The 17,915-nt window shown below is 39.6% G+C and overlaps 1 protein-coding gene across 6 annotated transcripts in view; it reads right to left on the reverse strand.

Moving 5' to 3' along the window:
• Window positions 1–17,915, reverse strand: part of epha7 (eph receptor A7) — a 68,106-nt gene that overhangs the window by 43,032 nt on the left and 7,159 nt on the right. For all 6 annotated transcript variants that reach the window (XR_015863753.1, XM_088402775.1, XM_088402776.1 and 3 more), the window contains 2 exons: window positions 13,346–13,501; window positions 7,713–8,048 (listed from right to left, as the gene is read on the reverse strand). Coding sequence is in view for 5 of the 6 variants with exons in the window: in XM_088402775.1 (XP_088258901.1) it covers window positions 7,713–8,048; window positions 13,346–13,501 (492 nt within the window). In the remaining variant the exon portion in view is untranslated. The remainder of the gene's footprint in view (window positions 1–7,712; window positions 8,049–13,345; window positions 13,502–17,915) is intronic.

The raw sequence follows: 17,915 nt of genomic DNA on the forward strand, positions 1-17,915 counted from the left end.
CAAGGGAAGCCTTGTCCTCCATTCCGATCTCTGGCAGATGTAGATTATCCAGAAAGGTTTGAATTTCTGGTGTTTGCAGTGGCGCAAATGTATAGTTTTTCAAAGTATGCTTTAAATGTGTCTATTATCTGAAGATGTGCAGTAATTAGACCTGTCGAGGTGCGAATTTCCGGAATAACCCTACAGGCTGCTTGTTGCTTAAGATGATGACTCCGTAACTTTCCAGCTTCATCTCCATGTTCATAATATCTGTGTTTTGTTCTTAAGAGTAGCCATTCAGTTTGTTTTATAAAGAGGTTGTCATATTCTGTTTCCAGGAGCAGTTGCTCCTTGTAAAGGTCAGGTGAAAAGTCCCGCGCCAGTTTGTTGTCTACCTCCAAAATCATTTGAGACAATTCCCCAATTTGTTTGGTTTGATTTTTGTTCTTATGCAAAATAATATACGAAATAATCTGTCCCCTGAGGTAAGCCTTAAATGATTCCCATATAGTGGTGTATGGCATACCCGGAGTGCAGTTGACTTGTAGATAAAAATGTATCTCGTCAGAAACAAATTTTTTGAATGTGCTGTTTAAAGAAGAGGGTCGAACTGCCATGAGCACCGTGACCGGGGATTATTAGGAAATGACATGTCTAACTGTACCGGGCTATGGTCGGAGATCACAATAGGGTGGTACTGACGGTTGCTTACGAGAGAATGGCTCGGCAATTAATTAGATAAAAGTCAATAATGGAGTACGAAAGGTGAACCGGCGAAAAGAAAGAACTGTTTAGACTTTGGGTTGGAGTGTCTCCATGGGTCAAGGAAGTAGTATGTTCACATAAATGAAGAAATCAGTGTACCTGTTTTAGATGCTGGTCTATTGTACATTGGGCGAGATTTGTCCAGCGCTGGTTGTATTGTGCAGTTGAAATCTCCACCCATTATCAGCAAATGTGTCGCGAGTTTGGGTAGCTTCCCCATGAGACTGGAAAAGAAATGGGGGTTGTCCCAGTTGGGGCCATACAGGTTAACAAGGGCAACAGAAGTGCCGTACAATTTTCCAGTCACAATGACAAACCGGCCATTGTTGTCCAACGTCACGTCCGCTGGCACAAACAGGACATCCTTTCTTATTAATATCACAGCTCCCCTGGCCCTGACCCCATAAGTGGAATGGAATATTTGGTCAATCCAACCAGCCCGTAGTTTCATATGTTCAGACTGAAGATGGGTTTCCTGAAGGTAGAGTATGTTTGGTCTTAATGACTTAAAGTGCGTCAGAACCCTCTTACGTTTAATGGGATGCTGAATCCCTTTAATGATCCATCTTAAAAATCTAATTGAATTCAAATTCGAACTAGTCATTGTCCCATTGTTTTAAAGTTAAATGTCGTATTGCCACCAGCTGAAAGGTCGCCAGTACATTGCCAGCCCAAAGCACGAAAGTCCGAAGAGAACGCAACAATATGTAAAATTGTTGCAAACAACACAAAATCCCCCCCAAAAAATAAAATGGCCCTGACAACCATTGCTGACCTGCTCTAAATATGCAGATCGCACTAGCCTTATCAAATGCAAGGCTAGACCCTACCATAGATCTGATTGGTTAACGTTAAACCTAACCTTAGAACCCCACAGAACTCGATCACAAAAGTAAACCAGGCTGGACTTTAAAAAAAAAAAAAAAAAAAAAGATAAATTATTATTGTGAGTGAATAGAATGGTAATAATAATAGGAATGGCAGTAAATGAAACAAAAGACAGAATAGTGGTAATGAATATAATTGTAATAATGGTTGTAAAATAAATAAAAAGAAAGGGAAAAGAGTGTAAATGAATAGGCACTGAAAATGTTAATGAGTAGGCATTGAACATTTTTAAACCCAAACAGTAAAGTTCGGTGGTAGTGGTAAAGACCGAATGGAGAAAAAGAATGCAAATCACTTGCAGATCGACATTGAGCAAGTTAAATAATGAAGAGTGCCGCCACGCTCACAAGTGTCATGGAACAGAAATTGAAAAAAGCCGCGGGCAATCTTTTGACAGCACTTGGATTGAGGCTGCAGAATTTGCACATCCAGCAGAGGTGGAATATTTCTAATCAAATAAAATTAACTGTAGCGACGGCACAACGTTCACTAATTTGAAGGTGTTCCCTGTATTGCCAAAGTCTCATTTATGTAGGTCTGGGCCTCCTCAGGTGACGCAAAGAATCATTCCCGATTGTCGTGGCTAATGAGCAGGCGGGCCGGATATACGATACCGAAGCGGACTCCATCCATCCCGCGTAGATGTTGTCTCACCGCATTGTATCCTGCTTGAGCCTTGACCACTCGTGATGTGTAATCGGAGTACACGGAGACCGTCATCCCGTCTACGTTGATCCGTTGATTTTCTCTGGCGAAACGGAGAATGGTGGCGCAGTCATTGAAGTAGTGCATGCGGTCCACAATCACGCGAGGTCGATCTCCTTGCTTGGGTGCCAGCTCTAGCGAGCGATTAGATCTATCCAGCAGCGGTGCCTCGGCGAAGCCGAATGCCCTCTGTAGCAATGCCGCTATGGTGGTGGGGCAGTCATGGCTCGCCAGCACCCCCACAACTTGGATATTGTTTCTTCGCGATCTCGCTTCCAAGTCCTCGCATTTCTCATGTAATGCTTCCGTTTGAGCCTTAAGATGAACCACTTCACGTCGTAAGGATATAACATCATCTGTACATGTCGACAAGCTTTTCTCCAGTTCGTCGGTGGTACCTTTCAACGTGGTTAGCTCTGCAGCAACTGTGCTCTGGTAAGACTGTAGTTCAGATCGCATGGCTGATATGTCCGCTTGAGCCCCAACATTTTCTTCTCCAGCGCGTTCCTAATTTCGGATTTTATCACATTCCCAATCTCGTCTTTCAGCGATAAAATCAGATCTTGTTTGAAGGCTTGGGTGGTGAGGACTGTTGATCCGCCATTCTGGCCTGGTTTGTCACTTTTGTCAGGGGATGAGCTGGGGCCTCCAGACCTCGCAGATAGCACTGCGAGTTTTCGAAGATTTGCCAGCCATATCCTACTAGTTTAACTCGTGTGCCAAAGCAAAATCCTACTTAAAGACTGAAATAAATAAATAAAAAAAAAAAACTGAAAAAGATTGCAACCAACAAAAATCGCCTCCTCTAAACGTTTTTTTTTTAAAGGTTCTGCAGAACTCCGCCACACACGTCTACTCCATGGTGCGCCTCAGTCAGTGGTCGTAACAAAATATTTCGGGGGAATTCTGCACATTTCAATATATTACAGTGTGCATCAATGAGCAGAGTTACAGGTAGTCAGATTATTAGCGTGAAAAAGGCCTTTTTTTCCCCTGTCACAGGGCTACTGCAAAATATATTTTGTGGTAATTGATAATACTTCGCTAAATTACAGGTTCTGCATTCACCAGCAAAAGCTACAAAAGTCACATTCACCTAGTTATGTTTTAAATCATAAAGTCACATTGCTAGGCAACAATCTCAAATCATGTTTCCACCAGAGTAATTAGGTGTTATGGGAATACCTCATTCGATTGATCACCATCTGCATTCACATAAGTCTCTTTATCTCTTGCTGCCAGCAAGTGTATGAGCTGAATTTCATTCAACAGACTGTGATAAGAAGAAATCAAGAGAGTCCCTATAGAGTTATGTGGCTCCAGTGGCATGCCATGCAGAGGTGAAGCAATTTTGAATGATGAGGCATAAGATCTTATTAATTTGCTCATGATGTTTAGTAGCATCAGAGTTCTAATTGTAAAAGGGCAAGTGGTATGAAAACACAGCTCTCACCAATATGATACGCCAGCATGGCAGGAATTTGAATATATGTCACAAATGGGTAGATACATCGAGGATATATCTTCAGCAATGTGCTTATCACAATTTACAATTAATACAGAACAAATAAAACGTTTAAAAATTAGGTGTATAAAATATTTTAGGTTGTTGCTGGACTTAAAAGTCTCTCCGAATGTGTTGCTTGCATTGGTGCACAGATACACTGGAATTGAAATGAAATGTGCAATATTGTTTTCATTTTCAGGTTTCATATTTCATTCTCCTATTTTGATTCATAGTTCAGCCTAAATAAATGAGCATAATAGTGGAAATGTGTGTGGAAGCGCTAACATGTCGCAGCCTGACTTGTGTGATCACTACACAGTCGTGTGTTGGCTCCGATTGTGGGGGAGGATGCGGGTCAGACCCGGCAGACCCAAATGTATCATGAGGGTTTGCTGGCAGAATCCCCTGTTCAGAAGGAGTGGGTAGCGGGTGACATTGAGTCAGAGTGGCTCATTGTCCACACCTCTGTTGTAGAGGCGGCTGATCAGAGTTGTAACCATAAGGTGGTTGGTGCCTCTCATAGCAGGAATCTCCGAACCCGCTGGTGGAGACCAGTGGTAAGGGATGCCATCAAGCTGAAGGAGTCCTAACAGGCCTTTTTGGTCTGTGGTACTTAGGTGGAGGCCAGCTGGCCAAGCAGAGTGCGGCTTTGGTGGTCGCCGAGGCAAAACTTCACGTGTGGAGGAGTTAGGTGAAGCCATGGAAAACCACTTCCAGATGGCTTTGAGCAGTGCACCATTAACATTGTGTACAGTGGAGATGGGGCGGTGCTGACTTCAACTCGGGCATCATGGGAAGAATTCCACCACGTCTTCCTTTCAGGAAGCAGAATCTGGAGACTCCGAGTTGGGCTCTCCGATCTTTAGGGCTGAAGTTGCCAAGGTGGTTTACCAACTCCTCGGTAGCAAGACTGCAGGGGTGGATGAGATACCAGCCGTGAAACGGTGGACCAGCTCTCCACCCTCGGCAGGATCCTCAAGAGTGCATGGGAGTTTACCCAACTAGTCGACATGTCCTTTGAGAATTTTGAGGTCATTCAACCATGCCCCTCAAAGTTCTGTTGGTGGTGCTTTTTGGATGTTTTTCAAATTTGTCCTGCTATTTTGATTGCTTTAAGCAAGTATCTTTTTCAGTTTTAATTGATGTACAGAAACTCAGGCCTTCCTATTGTCCATGTGACAACATCCCTCCTCGTCTTTTTACGGATGTTTTCCATATGATTTGGCCCTGTGTTTTAGACTTGATGAATGCATCTTTAACTATTGGCTGAGTTCAGGCTGTATTTAAACATGCCGTGATCCAGCCCCTCATCAAAAATCTCAACCCTGACCCCTCAGTCTTATCTAACTTTAGGTCTACCACCAAGTTTCCGTTTCTTTCTAAAGTCCCGAAGAAAATCAACAACTACATTCTTTTATTGAGCTAAATGACATTTCTGAAAAGTTCCAATCTGGTTTTAACCCTGGATAACCCAAATATGCCAAAGCAAAGAAACAGCGCTTTTAAGAATTTTAAAGAATCTCTTTGTAACTGTTGACTCCAATAATTCTGCTGTCTTGGTCCTTCTGGCTATGACAGCTGCTTTTGATACAGTTGATCACAATATTCTCCTGTCACGCTTAAACACTTGTGTGTGGGCATTGGTGGCACTGTTCTGTCAGACAGAAGCTTTTCGTTCTATCTGGGGTAATATTCCTCGGACACTTCCCTTTTGAGTTACGTAATTCCTCAGGGATCTATTTTGGCCCCTCTCCTTTTTTCAATATACTGTATATGTTACCTTTGGGATCTGTATTTAGAAAACACAGAGTCTCGTTGCATTGTTTTGCAGCTGATGTCCAGATCTATCTGCCTTTAAACATAAATGACCTAGCCTCTGTCCAGGTTTTTTATAGTCTGCCTTAATGAAATCCATTCTTGGATAGAAGGAAACTTTTTTTCCTTAAACAAAACCAAACTGGATAATTTTATTGGGCCAACAAAACCTCCTTGTTGGCTATTACAGTGCCATTGGGATTCAAGTCTCACTGTCATCCTTTTGCAAAGAATCTTGGTTTTATTTTAGACAGTGATTTTAAACTTGACAAGCAAATGAGCTCGTTAGTCAAAACAAGCTTTTTTCAGTTATCAAAAGTAAGGGATACACCCTTACTTTCGAAATAGCGTTGAAAAATGTATCCATACTTTTGTTACAGCACGCCTGGACTATTGTCATGCTTTGTTTGTTGGTCTCAACCAGTCAGCACGCCACCGTTTACAAATTGTCTAATAAGCAGCTGCCCATTTGCTGACTAGGAGAAAATAGCGTGATTATATTAGTCCTGTTCTTGCATTCTTGCACTGGCTATTCATTTTAGGATACATTTTAAAGTTTGACTAACTGTTTTTAAGTGCTTAAATGTTTTGGCACAATCATACTTGTCAGAGTTTGTTCAGCCTCGCATGACAACCAGGGCACTTAGGACCTCTAACCAGCTGTTCCTGGAAGGCTCTCGGGTCAGGCTGGCTACTCGTGGGGACCGAGCTTTCTCTATGTCAGCCCCAAAGCTGTAGAACAGCTTATTATTATCTTTCCAGGTTAGAGGTGCACAGTCTGCTTAAAATTTTAAAACACTGCTGAAGACCTATCTCTTCTCTCTGTCGTTCATTCTAGGCAAGTAATCTTGGCTCTGTCTGTTTTACCTCCAATTTTATTCTAACTTTGTTCTATAATGATTTTATTACCGTTTTATTACAGTACTGTATTTGTGCTTGAGAACTTGTTTGTATTTTAGTAACCGTGCAGCCCTTTAGTACAGTTTTCAGTATAAAGAAACTTTCATTTGACTTGACTCCTGAATACAGGGGTAGAAAATCGGTGGATAGATGAGTTGGGCTTACCGCTAATTCAACTTTATACATGAGAACATAAATATAAAATCAGAGTACAACAACACATTTACATAAGAATGGTGATATAACTATGCTTTTGAAACAAATGGTATCACTTAGTCCTATTATATTCAATATCATGTTACCACTAATGTCCATGTGAGGCTAACTAGACTTTAAAATAAGTCCTCTGAAGTAATGGTGTAATATTTTCAAAAATAACTCCATATGTTATCACTTGTAACCCTTACAATTATACACAAACCACGCATGTGCGTAATTTTGATTAAAAAAAAAAAAGAGCACCTATGTTTGCCTTTGTGAGGTGGGGGTTTGAGAGCTGTCTTGTAAGATCCACAAAAAAAGCAATGCTAAACATCATGAATTAACTTTGATTGGTAAAGATTCGTTCTTTCGTTCTCGCAGAAGTGGCGACATCATCTAAATTTTGTCTATTAATGGTTTAAGACATGCAAATGTCTTGTCCTCCGGCGTGATGCTCAGGTTCAAAGGGGTTAAAAAAAACACACAGGTGCACATGCACACATACACACGCACACACACATACACAAAGAAGTAGCATTTGTAAAACAAGCAAACGTTGGCAGATGAAGCCTCAGGCGATAATGTGTAAGATAAGGAGATCTTCAATGTTTTTTTTTGAGATTGTGGTCAAATTTTCTTTCCTCTAGTTCATTTGTTGGGAGCTCAAACTTTCTCAGCTTTTAAAGGTTTAAAATGTCACATAATATCCTTACCTTCTATTTATATCTATACATTTATATCTATTCACTTTCCAATGGTCTTTCTGTAGTTCCTAAAGTTTGAGGTTAATATATTTTTCCTAAGGTACTAGAACTTTGAAGGATGTATGTGCGAAAACTTAAAATGTGTTTTTCTCAAAACTAAGATTTCAACATGTATCTAAGGCTGCCACTCCAAACCAAAAATTAATAAAACACTAGAGTTGTACGTGTTATTTGATGCTCGTTCTTACCTGCTTGTCCAGTGGTGATGCTAACTGTAGCAAACAGCCTGTGGGTACGACCGAAGTCAGACACGCCATTGACAGCCTCCACTTCAAAAGTGTAGTTTGCATGAGCCAGGAGGTCAACAATGTTCACATAGGTGTCCACTAATTGTGACTGTGCAGGCAGGTATGTGACTTCTTGCCCACACGGTTTACACTCTTCAGGTTCCCCGCTACAATACTGACACCGAACCGTGTAGGTGACGTCATCACGGCCACCTGTGTCAACTGGTGGTTTCCATTCAAGGCTGAGTGTTGTCTGGTTGATGTTGTAGAGTATATTCTGTGGTGCTGAAGGGGGTCCTGTCAAGAATGGACATAGAAGAAACCCGTGTGAGTATTTTATATTAAGATCATCAGTTTAAAAAATAAGGATATAAGTATAGGGCTGGAGCAGAGAAAGAATGTAAAACTTTTCACAGACCACAACATCTAATCAGGATCTTTAGCTCTTGAGCTCCCTAATTGCTACCGATGGACAAAAGTGTGAGGACAGGGCTATCTTGAGCAGCCACTGAATACTTCACTCCACCCCTGTGTATCGTATTGTGTCCTAAAGCAAGTAAAACTTTGCGTTACAATGATGAGTATGTGTGGATCTTGGGAGAATTAGATATGGCTGATCAGGAAGTACTGTACAGGGAGACAGACACATACAGCATGTTTAAGCCAGAATAGCTAAAGGAGAGTACCAAACAAGTTTGAGAGATCTGGATAAATTCCTTTGGTAAAGCTAATTTAACCCTTGGGTAGATTTTTCACTAGCCTGTCCTTACTATCATCCAACTTGGGCTGACTTAGAAAGGCTCATAACGTTGTCAAATACAAATATATGTTTACTTCAAAATATTTAGTGGCATCAGCCCTATCCATAAATGTGTATACAGGGGTCATCGACTTAGTTCAGTTCAGTTCTTTATTTCAAATATGTGGGAAAATAAACATGAACACACACAAGAAAAATAATTAAAAAAAAAAAACACACACACCCTGTCCCCATGTCTGAAAAGGAGTGGGAAGAAGTAAAACTTATTTAATCCCACCCCCTTTTAATAACACCAAAATACCCTAGCCATAAGACCAATTACTCTAGCTTGTCCCAACCAATACTCTAATATAATCCACCTTCTGATATCTGAACGCTCAGGAGAAACATTTAACAAACACGCCTACCCCAATTACAACACAAAGTACCACATTGTTAAAAATAATGAATTAAAACAAAACTAAACAACATAACAGACACCAACAAACAGAACCTAGAAAACCTTGAAAATCTATTAACAAATAAATAATTAAATAAATGCCAAGCATCCCTGATAATCAAACACCGTCATTCATGTACCTTGTATAAAAAATTTCTTTATATCTTATTGAAACTGGTTGATGTTTGAACATTCCCTGAGCGTCCCTTCTAAACTATTCCACAGTTTAACACCACAGATTGAAATACAGAACTTTTTTTTTGTTGTGCGAGCCTTCATGATCCTAAAATTTAAGTGCTTCCCTCAAATGACCCCCCTTTCCTCCCAGTGAAAAGCTTCTGAATATTCATAGGCAACAGATTATTTTTTACTTTGAAAAGTATTTGTGCTGTCCTAAATTCCACTAAATCTTTGAGTTTGATGAGTTTTGACTGTAAGAATAATACATTTGTGTGGTCCTTGTATCCTGCCCCATGAATGATCCGTATTGCTTTCTTTTGTAATATAAGAAGTGGATATATTGTGCTTGTTTAATTGTTGCCCCAAATTTCAATACAGTAAATGAGATACGGAAGAACTAGAGAATTATATAGAATGCGGAGCGATTTCTGATCAAGTACCTGTTTCGCTTTGTTTAATACTGCAATGCATCTAGAAGTTTTTACTTTTACATATTTAACATGTGATTTCCAGCTGATCTTTTCATCTATATTATAGATGAAATTTACTCTTTCAATACGCACCCCCTCCAGCTGTATATCTAGCTCCAAATTAGTATCATCTGCAAACAAAACATTCTTAAAAGTTTGTGACACCTTGCATATATCATTGATGTATAATATAAAGAGTTTTGACACCAATACTGACCCCAGAGGGACGCCGCAGGTAATGTCCAAACACTCTGAGCAGGTGTCACCCAACTTAACAAATTTCTTCCTTTTCCCCTAATACCATACCTGTCTAGTTTATTGAATAATATTTCATGATGTACAGCGTCAAATGCCTTTCTTAGATCAATAAATATTCCAACAATATATTGCTGTAAATCTATTGCATTTGTAATTTTCTCGACTGAATCAATTAGTGCCAGTGATGTCAATCTCTTGGATCTAAATCCATACTGTTCTTCAGTGAGCACTTGATGTTTATCTATGAATTTATCTAGTCTGTTATTAAAAGGTTTTTCTAGTACTGTATTTTGGAAAATTGTGATACTAAGGATACAGGTCTATAGTTTGTGAATTGGTGTTTGTACCCAGCTTTATATAAGGGTATGACTTTAGCTATTTTCATTTTGTCTGGAAATGTGCCGGTGTGAAATGAAAGATTACAGATATACATTCATGGTTTAGATAGGGAAAACTATATTCATAATTTTTGTCTCATCCAAAGGTGAAAAGAAACATTGAACTTAAGTTACTGCCTATTAATTTATTGTACTGCTCCCCAGCTATTGCGGGATCTGGGATTTGGTCAGCTAGATTTGGTCTCACACTCACAAAGAATGTATGAAAGTTGTTGGCTACTTCTTGCATATCATATTTCTCTGCGTTATCAATCATAAAATAATTAGGATAGTAGATTTTTTTAGAATCGTTTTTTATCACTGTGTTCATTATATCATATAATATTTTATGATAGTATTCTTTCCTAGTGGCTCTTATAATATTAGTTTATTCTTATATGTCTTATATTTATTTTCTGTCCTATTGTCCTATTCTATATGTACTGTACTGTAAAGTATTGCACTATTGGTCTGCCCCTTTTGCCCCCGTTTCGTTGGATAAACTTTGTTCATGCACCGTATTTTAGTTTGGAGAGAACTCTTGTTTTGAAGGGCCGTCTAACTGGAAACAGCGTGGCAGCACTTTTCGCCCGGACATGAGCGAGTCATTCTGTAACAAGCCTTCAGGCGAAAAAGTTGTGTTCGCTGCCGGCAAGAATGGAAGTGAGTGATCTCAACCATTACTTTTATTACATCAACAAAACCCAAAAACGGAACATAGGTATCTCTTGCGCGCAACAACTTGTTTGTTGACGTTTCACCATTTTTAGACCGCTTAAGAATATCTAATTTCACTTTCATGGTGATGGACTTTCTTTTCTGAAGGATCTGCCTTACACTTTGGAGCCATAATGAAGGGCAAAAAGTTAAAAAAAAAAACAAAAAAAAACCTATCGAACACGTGAGAGAGTAAAGAGAAACACAACCCAAGAGACGCTCGCAATTGTTTACGGCACATGTTCGTAACCTCGAAACATCATAAGTCGAGACCGTCATAACCCGAGGACCACCTGTATATATACATGTATAAGGCTGTTTTGTTTCAAAGAATTTTAATTTTGTTTCAAAGAATTTTAATTTTGCTTCAAAGAATTTTAATTTGTGAGGAAAAAAGAATCATTAACAGCTGTTCCATGCTGCAGTTTTTGCAGACAGGATTCTGCAGATAAAATGTTATGCATTGCATGAAATAAAACACTTCCCTGCAGCAAAAAAAAAAAAAAAAAAGCTTTCCTGCAACATTTAGCTCTTGGATTGAAGCCTTTGGTCAATGACAAGTTCCACAATGTATAGTGAGAACTTTGCATTACGGAAGTCAGGCTAAGCCACTCAATTAAGTCATTGAAAGGCTTGCAAATGTCATAAGGTGTCTGCTCGCGCCCCTCAGTTGTTTTGGGGTCCCAACACAAAAATTTCTATTGCACCCTGTTTGTGACTTGCCGTTGAAAGGTAACAGCAAAAATCAGGGGAAATGCATGATAAAACCACGTTTTCAATAGGTCCAAAACTGGCAATATTTCCAGCGTTTAGTGGCAGTAAACGAATCCAATATGGGCTAAATTTGACATCTGCAGGGTGTACATCTCGACCTCCCATTTGGAATGGAATGGCAGTACAGCATATTGAAAGTCGGCATGTTTTGACAATCTATGCAATATTTTAGTCTCCTATGGTATTTTTTTCTGTTTGCTTTTCTTTGATAACACAAATTAAAAACGTCTAAAAACCTGAGTTGGGTGAAAATTTACCCCTGGAGTTAAACGTGTTCTAATCAATGGTGCTTGCTCTCAACCCCCAATCCCAAAGAGCGTTCAATGTTTTTGATTGTCTGCAAAGGTAGCATTTTTTATTTCATATTTTGTTCTCATCAGGGTTCATTCAAGGTAGAAAATGTTAGCTGAATGTTATCCAGGTGCGATTTGTACTGCTGTGTGTGCATTTCATTGACAATTATATTTTTTAAACAGGACAGAAAGAGAAAACATTTGGCTCCTTGCCCCCCACTTGCCACGCCAACCATAAATAAGATTATTACCTATACAAATTATAATACTGTATTGCAGTGACACACTGTAAGGGTTTCTTGTATGCCAGACAGACAAGGTAACTATAAATGGGCTTGCCACAGACCCTCCTTGGACATGGAACTACTGCAGAAGATATATTTACTTAAGTCTCAAATGATTAAACCTTATACACTGTAACGTAAGTTAACAGTTCCCCCTTTCCTTGTAAGTCTCACGCAGCTGCGGTCATATTAGCAGCGACCTGGACGTTGAATTAAAGTCAGATCTGTACATGATCAAATATGATAACACTGGAGAGTTTACACTTGAAATACCATTTTACTATAAAGAAATCTAGGGAAGAGATTTCCAACGGTCTGGTGAACGTCATTTTTACTCCTCTGTTCCTCCCTCCTGCCTGTTGACAACAACGTGTACTGGGATGTGTTTAATGAGTTACACGGCATGTCCCTGTGGAGTTGCAATCTACACTCGCCCCGACTACCGCTGTTATACCCACAGGGACGTGTCATCAAATGCACCCATAGCAGAGGCACACATTGTCAGGCAGTAGGCGCACCCACACACTGTCAAGGCAGACACACAATAGAGCAGACGTTCACCAGACCGTTGGAAATCTCTTGCCTAGATTTCCTTTAAAATCAAATGGTTCTTCAAGTGTAAACTCTTCATTGTTATCATGTTTGATCATATACAAATTTTACTTTAATTCAACATCCAGGGCGCTGCTAATATGACCGCAGCTGCGCAAGACTTCAAAGGAAAGGAGTTACTGCTCACTTACTGTCCAGTGTATAAGGTTTAATCATTTAAGATTTCATATATATATATATATATATATATATATATATATATATATATATATATATATATATAGATTAAACACTTTTTTTTTCCAGTCACCGTTGATATATATTATAGAGTACATAATCTATAGAGATTATAGAGTGTATATTTTTGTTTCTTTTTTACTTTTTCTAAGCAGACACCAGGGAGTAGCACCTCTAATTTCATTGTAGTAATACAGTGACAATAAAGGTAATTCTGATTCTGATATATAAAATTGCACCAGGGCAGACTTACTTGTACAGCCCATAGAAGGAGGGTCAGAGGAAGCTCGGTAATAGCCATCACCACATTCACAGCGTTGGGAGCCCTCACGGTCAGTAAAGCTGTGCATTGGGCAGCGAGAGCACAGTACGTCCCGGGAAGAAATTTTGTAGTAACCATGAGCACATGCTGTTGATAAGGTCAAAGGAAAAAAAAAACTCAGAACAATGACATTGGAACTTAATACAAAAAAGGTTATTCATGTAGTACATCTAAATGAAAGAAAAAGTTCAACATACAAGTTTGCACTGTGAGCTAATGGTTTATTATTAAAAGAAACACATGAATCCATTCTTAGGTTTGAGGCTTTAGCCTGCAGTGACTCACGCAGGATGCATGAAATGAGTAGACCTACTTGCTACTGGCAGTTGTACTGGTGCCTTCAAAGCACGTTTCTCCGACTTTGAAAAATACTAATTATTATCTCAACCAGGCTCAATCTGTCGATGTTGGTTGACCTCTTGATCACATAGGTAAAATTGGTAGATCACAAGATATAGTGTGACATGCAAAAAAAAAAAAAAAAACATTAAAAAAAATAGCTGAAAGCAATGGGGATGCATATATTTAACAGGTTATACAAAGTACAACTTTATCTATCGTAAAGCACTTGTTAATTTAAGGAAAAGATCTATTGCCATGAGGGATATCTGTCATTTGGAAAATATATAATAAAACAAATCCTTTCTAGAACACCTTGCCTATTGGGCAAAAATAATTTCACACAAAACTGATGTTGCATTTGAAAGTAAAACTCCTATGAATTAAGAAACTTTGACCATTACATACAGTTTTAAAATGTGTTAAAAATTCTAATTCAACAGGCATTGAGTTTTTGAAAAAGATTAAAAAGCCCAGTTTCCACTGTTCGCTACCCTGACCAAAACAGCAGCTCACCCACATTTCATGTTATCAAGCTACGAGTATCGAGTATCGAGATATTACATTTTGGTCATTTCCAGCTAGTCCTTTTCCAGTGGCATACAATTCTTAAAGAGTTCGGTCAGCACCACTTGTCCACTATTATTAGCCATATGTCATTGATCCAGAAAGCCAATACACCAACTTGGTGTATCATGGGTTAGACAAAAACATCAACAATACAGTTGTGTGAGTCAATTTCACTTGAATATGGATGGTCAGACTTCTTCAGATTCTGTGTCATCATCATTATTCTAAGTTAGAATTGCCTTAAAGGGGACACTTGATTGTGTTGAACATTGGCACATGTACTAGGTCCACGCATAAAAAAATGTTTGTATAAAATTCCATCTCAATGAAAACTTAGAACTCAGATACGCCCAAAAACCAGGAGTAGACATATTAATCAATACATCAGCCAAACATTGTCACGAGCCAGAAGCCTTTAGTGACAACCCACCTTGCCCCCTTTTGCTTACTGAAATATAATTCAACTCAGTGGTCCCCAACCCCCGGTCCACGGACCGGTACCGGTCCGTGTATCAACTGGTACTGGGCTGCACCCAAAATAATGTTTAGGAGATGATTTAGTTTAATGGTACGAGCACACCGAATGCGAACGAGGCGAAAAAGCGGAGTGTTTTGTATTGTCGTCAATGGAGTTTGCGTGACTGGGCACGAATGCATGTCGGGCGACGCGATGGACTCGAATGGGGCGACGCGATGGACTCGAATGGGGCGACGCGATGGACTCGAATGGGGCGACGCGATGGACTCGAAAGGAGCGACGCGAATGGCCGCGTGTGGTCACGAGAAGGGAAATTTCGCCTTTCGCTTGAAGTTTTTTTTTTTTTTACTTTTTCCGCGTTTCGCGTTGCGACAGCCAATCAACTTTGGGAACATTCAACGGCTCACGCAGGGGGCAGGAATGAATCATGGCGGCCGCTTTGCGGTCACCAGGAGCGATCCAACACGGCCAGCTGAGCTTTCAATACAAAACAGAGCCAAGCAAGAGCACTCACCTGGCTTGTAGAAAGGCGGAAGCGAGAACTTGGGACAACTGGTATGTGCAGCGTTTGCTTCACTTAACAGCTGTTGAACCGTAGCAACCAGCAACCCCCGCCAAGGCGTTGACTGGTCCGTGGTGATCAAAAGGTTGGGGATCACTGATTCAACTGACTTGTTGTCACCAAAAAGGGTGAGCGATTTCATATACACATTCCAATTCTTGTCCACTTGTAGAAATCTACGTGAGTTTCGGTGGCGATTGGTCATAGTTTTCAACCTTTTAGGAACTTTTTCCTAGTTTTTACTAAAGACAGACACATTTTTGGCCTATAAAGAGTTAATACTTCCCAACATTAACTATCTTGCACAGCTAACTGACTAACCAACAATGGCTACAGTTGTGTTGCCCTGACCTTCAAGTGCTGATACAGCCAAGGTCAGCAATTCAGTTGTCTTCTTACAGAGGAGATGGCGCTCATCAGCCCCATGTTTTAAGCAAATGGTGGCTCTTAGCATCGTGGAGTGGCACACACTCAATAAGTTATTACTTGAGTGAATCCATGTCTGAAAAGCAAGCTGTGTGACAAGAAGAATTCTTTCTGAAATTTTGAAGTTGATCATTGAAAAATCCAGCATGTCTGCGTGCAACCCCAGTAAGGATGGATGCACAGAAGAATTTTGAAAAATAGGCAGCATTGGATTCCCAGCGATGGGGCTGACTACCGTTGAGCGTGACCCGTGTGGAGGCATTATCAGTGGTGCGAGTGTAATTCCTAGAGGTTGACTTAGGAGAAGGCGTAAGTCAGGCTGACTCTTATAAATCGAAATCTAATACAGTGGGCCCCCGGTTAACGAGATTAATCCGTTCCGCGGTTGGGATCATAATGCGAATTCGCCGTATGGCGGGCAATCCAAACCTATATTAATTAGCTAATGCATGTAAAATCCCAGGTAAAAACATCAAAATTGTATATGCACATATAAAATTGGGACCAACATAGTATATATACTAAGTGCTACGTATGTATAATATTCATGTATACAATTAAACAACGTCATAAATAAAAAAATATGTGAAGGATTTATTTACCTTTGAGTGGTTATGCCCATATTCCCTCGTAATATATACACACACACACATTGTGTGTGTATATATATATATATATATATATATATATATATATATATATATATATATACACATACACACACACACATATATATATAATAACCCTCGTTTATTGCGGTAAAGCGGTTCCAGAACCAGCCACGATAGCTGAAAATCCGCGAAGTAGCGCCCCCAAATATCCTCTTCTTACTTCTCTATTTGACATCACTAACAGTCAGGGACCCATGAAAACCAATTCAAGTTTGAATTAAGCACTAAAATGCATAATAAATACAATATTTGAAAGCACTCTCACACAAGATCAAGTCTTAAGGCAGCCATCTTTGTGACCCTGTGCACCGACCAATAGCAGACAAGCATCTTCATGCACCCTTGACGCCCACCAACAGTAGACCAGTATCTTAGGGAGTCGTGACGCCGACCAATAGCAGACCAGCATTCTAGTGATGTAAGCGGTGACATGTGTATAGACGTATGAGCACACACTGACCTCCATGATGGATGTGTCGTGCATACTGACTGCCATGTTGGATGTGTTTTAAGGCGAAAGAAATTGGGTAAAGAGGGGACAAAAAAACATTGTAGGCCACGTCGTGAGGTGAAAAAAAACATAAGGCAGGGACATCTTAAACTGGAGGTCCACTGTACTGTATATAATGACCATCAAACTGTTAGGCTTACAAAAGTCGCTCAGAATACATTGTTGTGTGCATATTGTTTATCAACAAAAACAGAGTGTCATTTCAAAATTGGATGCACTGCTCATGTCCTCATTTCTCTCATTAGAGTGCCATGAAGTGGCTAACTGAAATGCAATCTAAAATCATATTTCCTGATTTAAAACAAACAAAAACAAGAAAACATTAATTAGCCTTGTTAGGGAAAATTGGGCCAAACCGGCTGAAGTGTCCATTTAAAAAATGTAGGAGTAACTGCTATGTTTGTCTTCCAAACAAAATGTTTACCTTCAGCATATGAAGCTTATATGTTATCACATGCTCCTTAATTTCCAGAAATGTATGTGCATAATCACTCGTGGGTAAAAATGCCTGTAAATCTCAGGCTCGTTATTTTAACTTCTACAGGACAAAAACAAAATATCCATCCATCCAATTTCTATAGCCGCTTATCCTCACAAGGGTCTTATAGAAAAAAAATTTTAGGGATGGAGATAAGATTATTAAATAACATTTCATATTTTGATGACATCGCACTACATCGGAAAAAAAGTCAGCCAAAAAAAAAGAATGTCAATCATTGTCGATCATGTTCCTGGCATGATTTCCAAAACAAAAGCATATCAACGCTGTTCATCTTATAAATTACTGGTTGTGGTCGAGTTTATTTTGAAGCATTGACTGTCCTTTTTGCAAAATTTGACTGTATTACTATAATGAAGTATATTGACAGCGCATTCTCCCCATTCTGCCCCAACAAGCTACCAAAAATATAAAAATCTCCTTCCATCCCTATTAGTTAGTGGCC

This window comes from Hippichthys cyanospilos, chromosome 20 (assembly GCF_059441005.1).
Source record: "Hippichthys cyanospilos isolate Australia breed blue-spotted pipefish chromosome 20, RoL_Hcya_1.0, whole genome shotgun sequence".
Taxonomy (NCBI): Eukaryota; Metazoa; Chordata; class Actinopteri; order Syngnathiformes; family Syngnathidae; genus Hippichthys; species Hippichthys cyanospilos.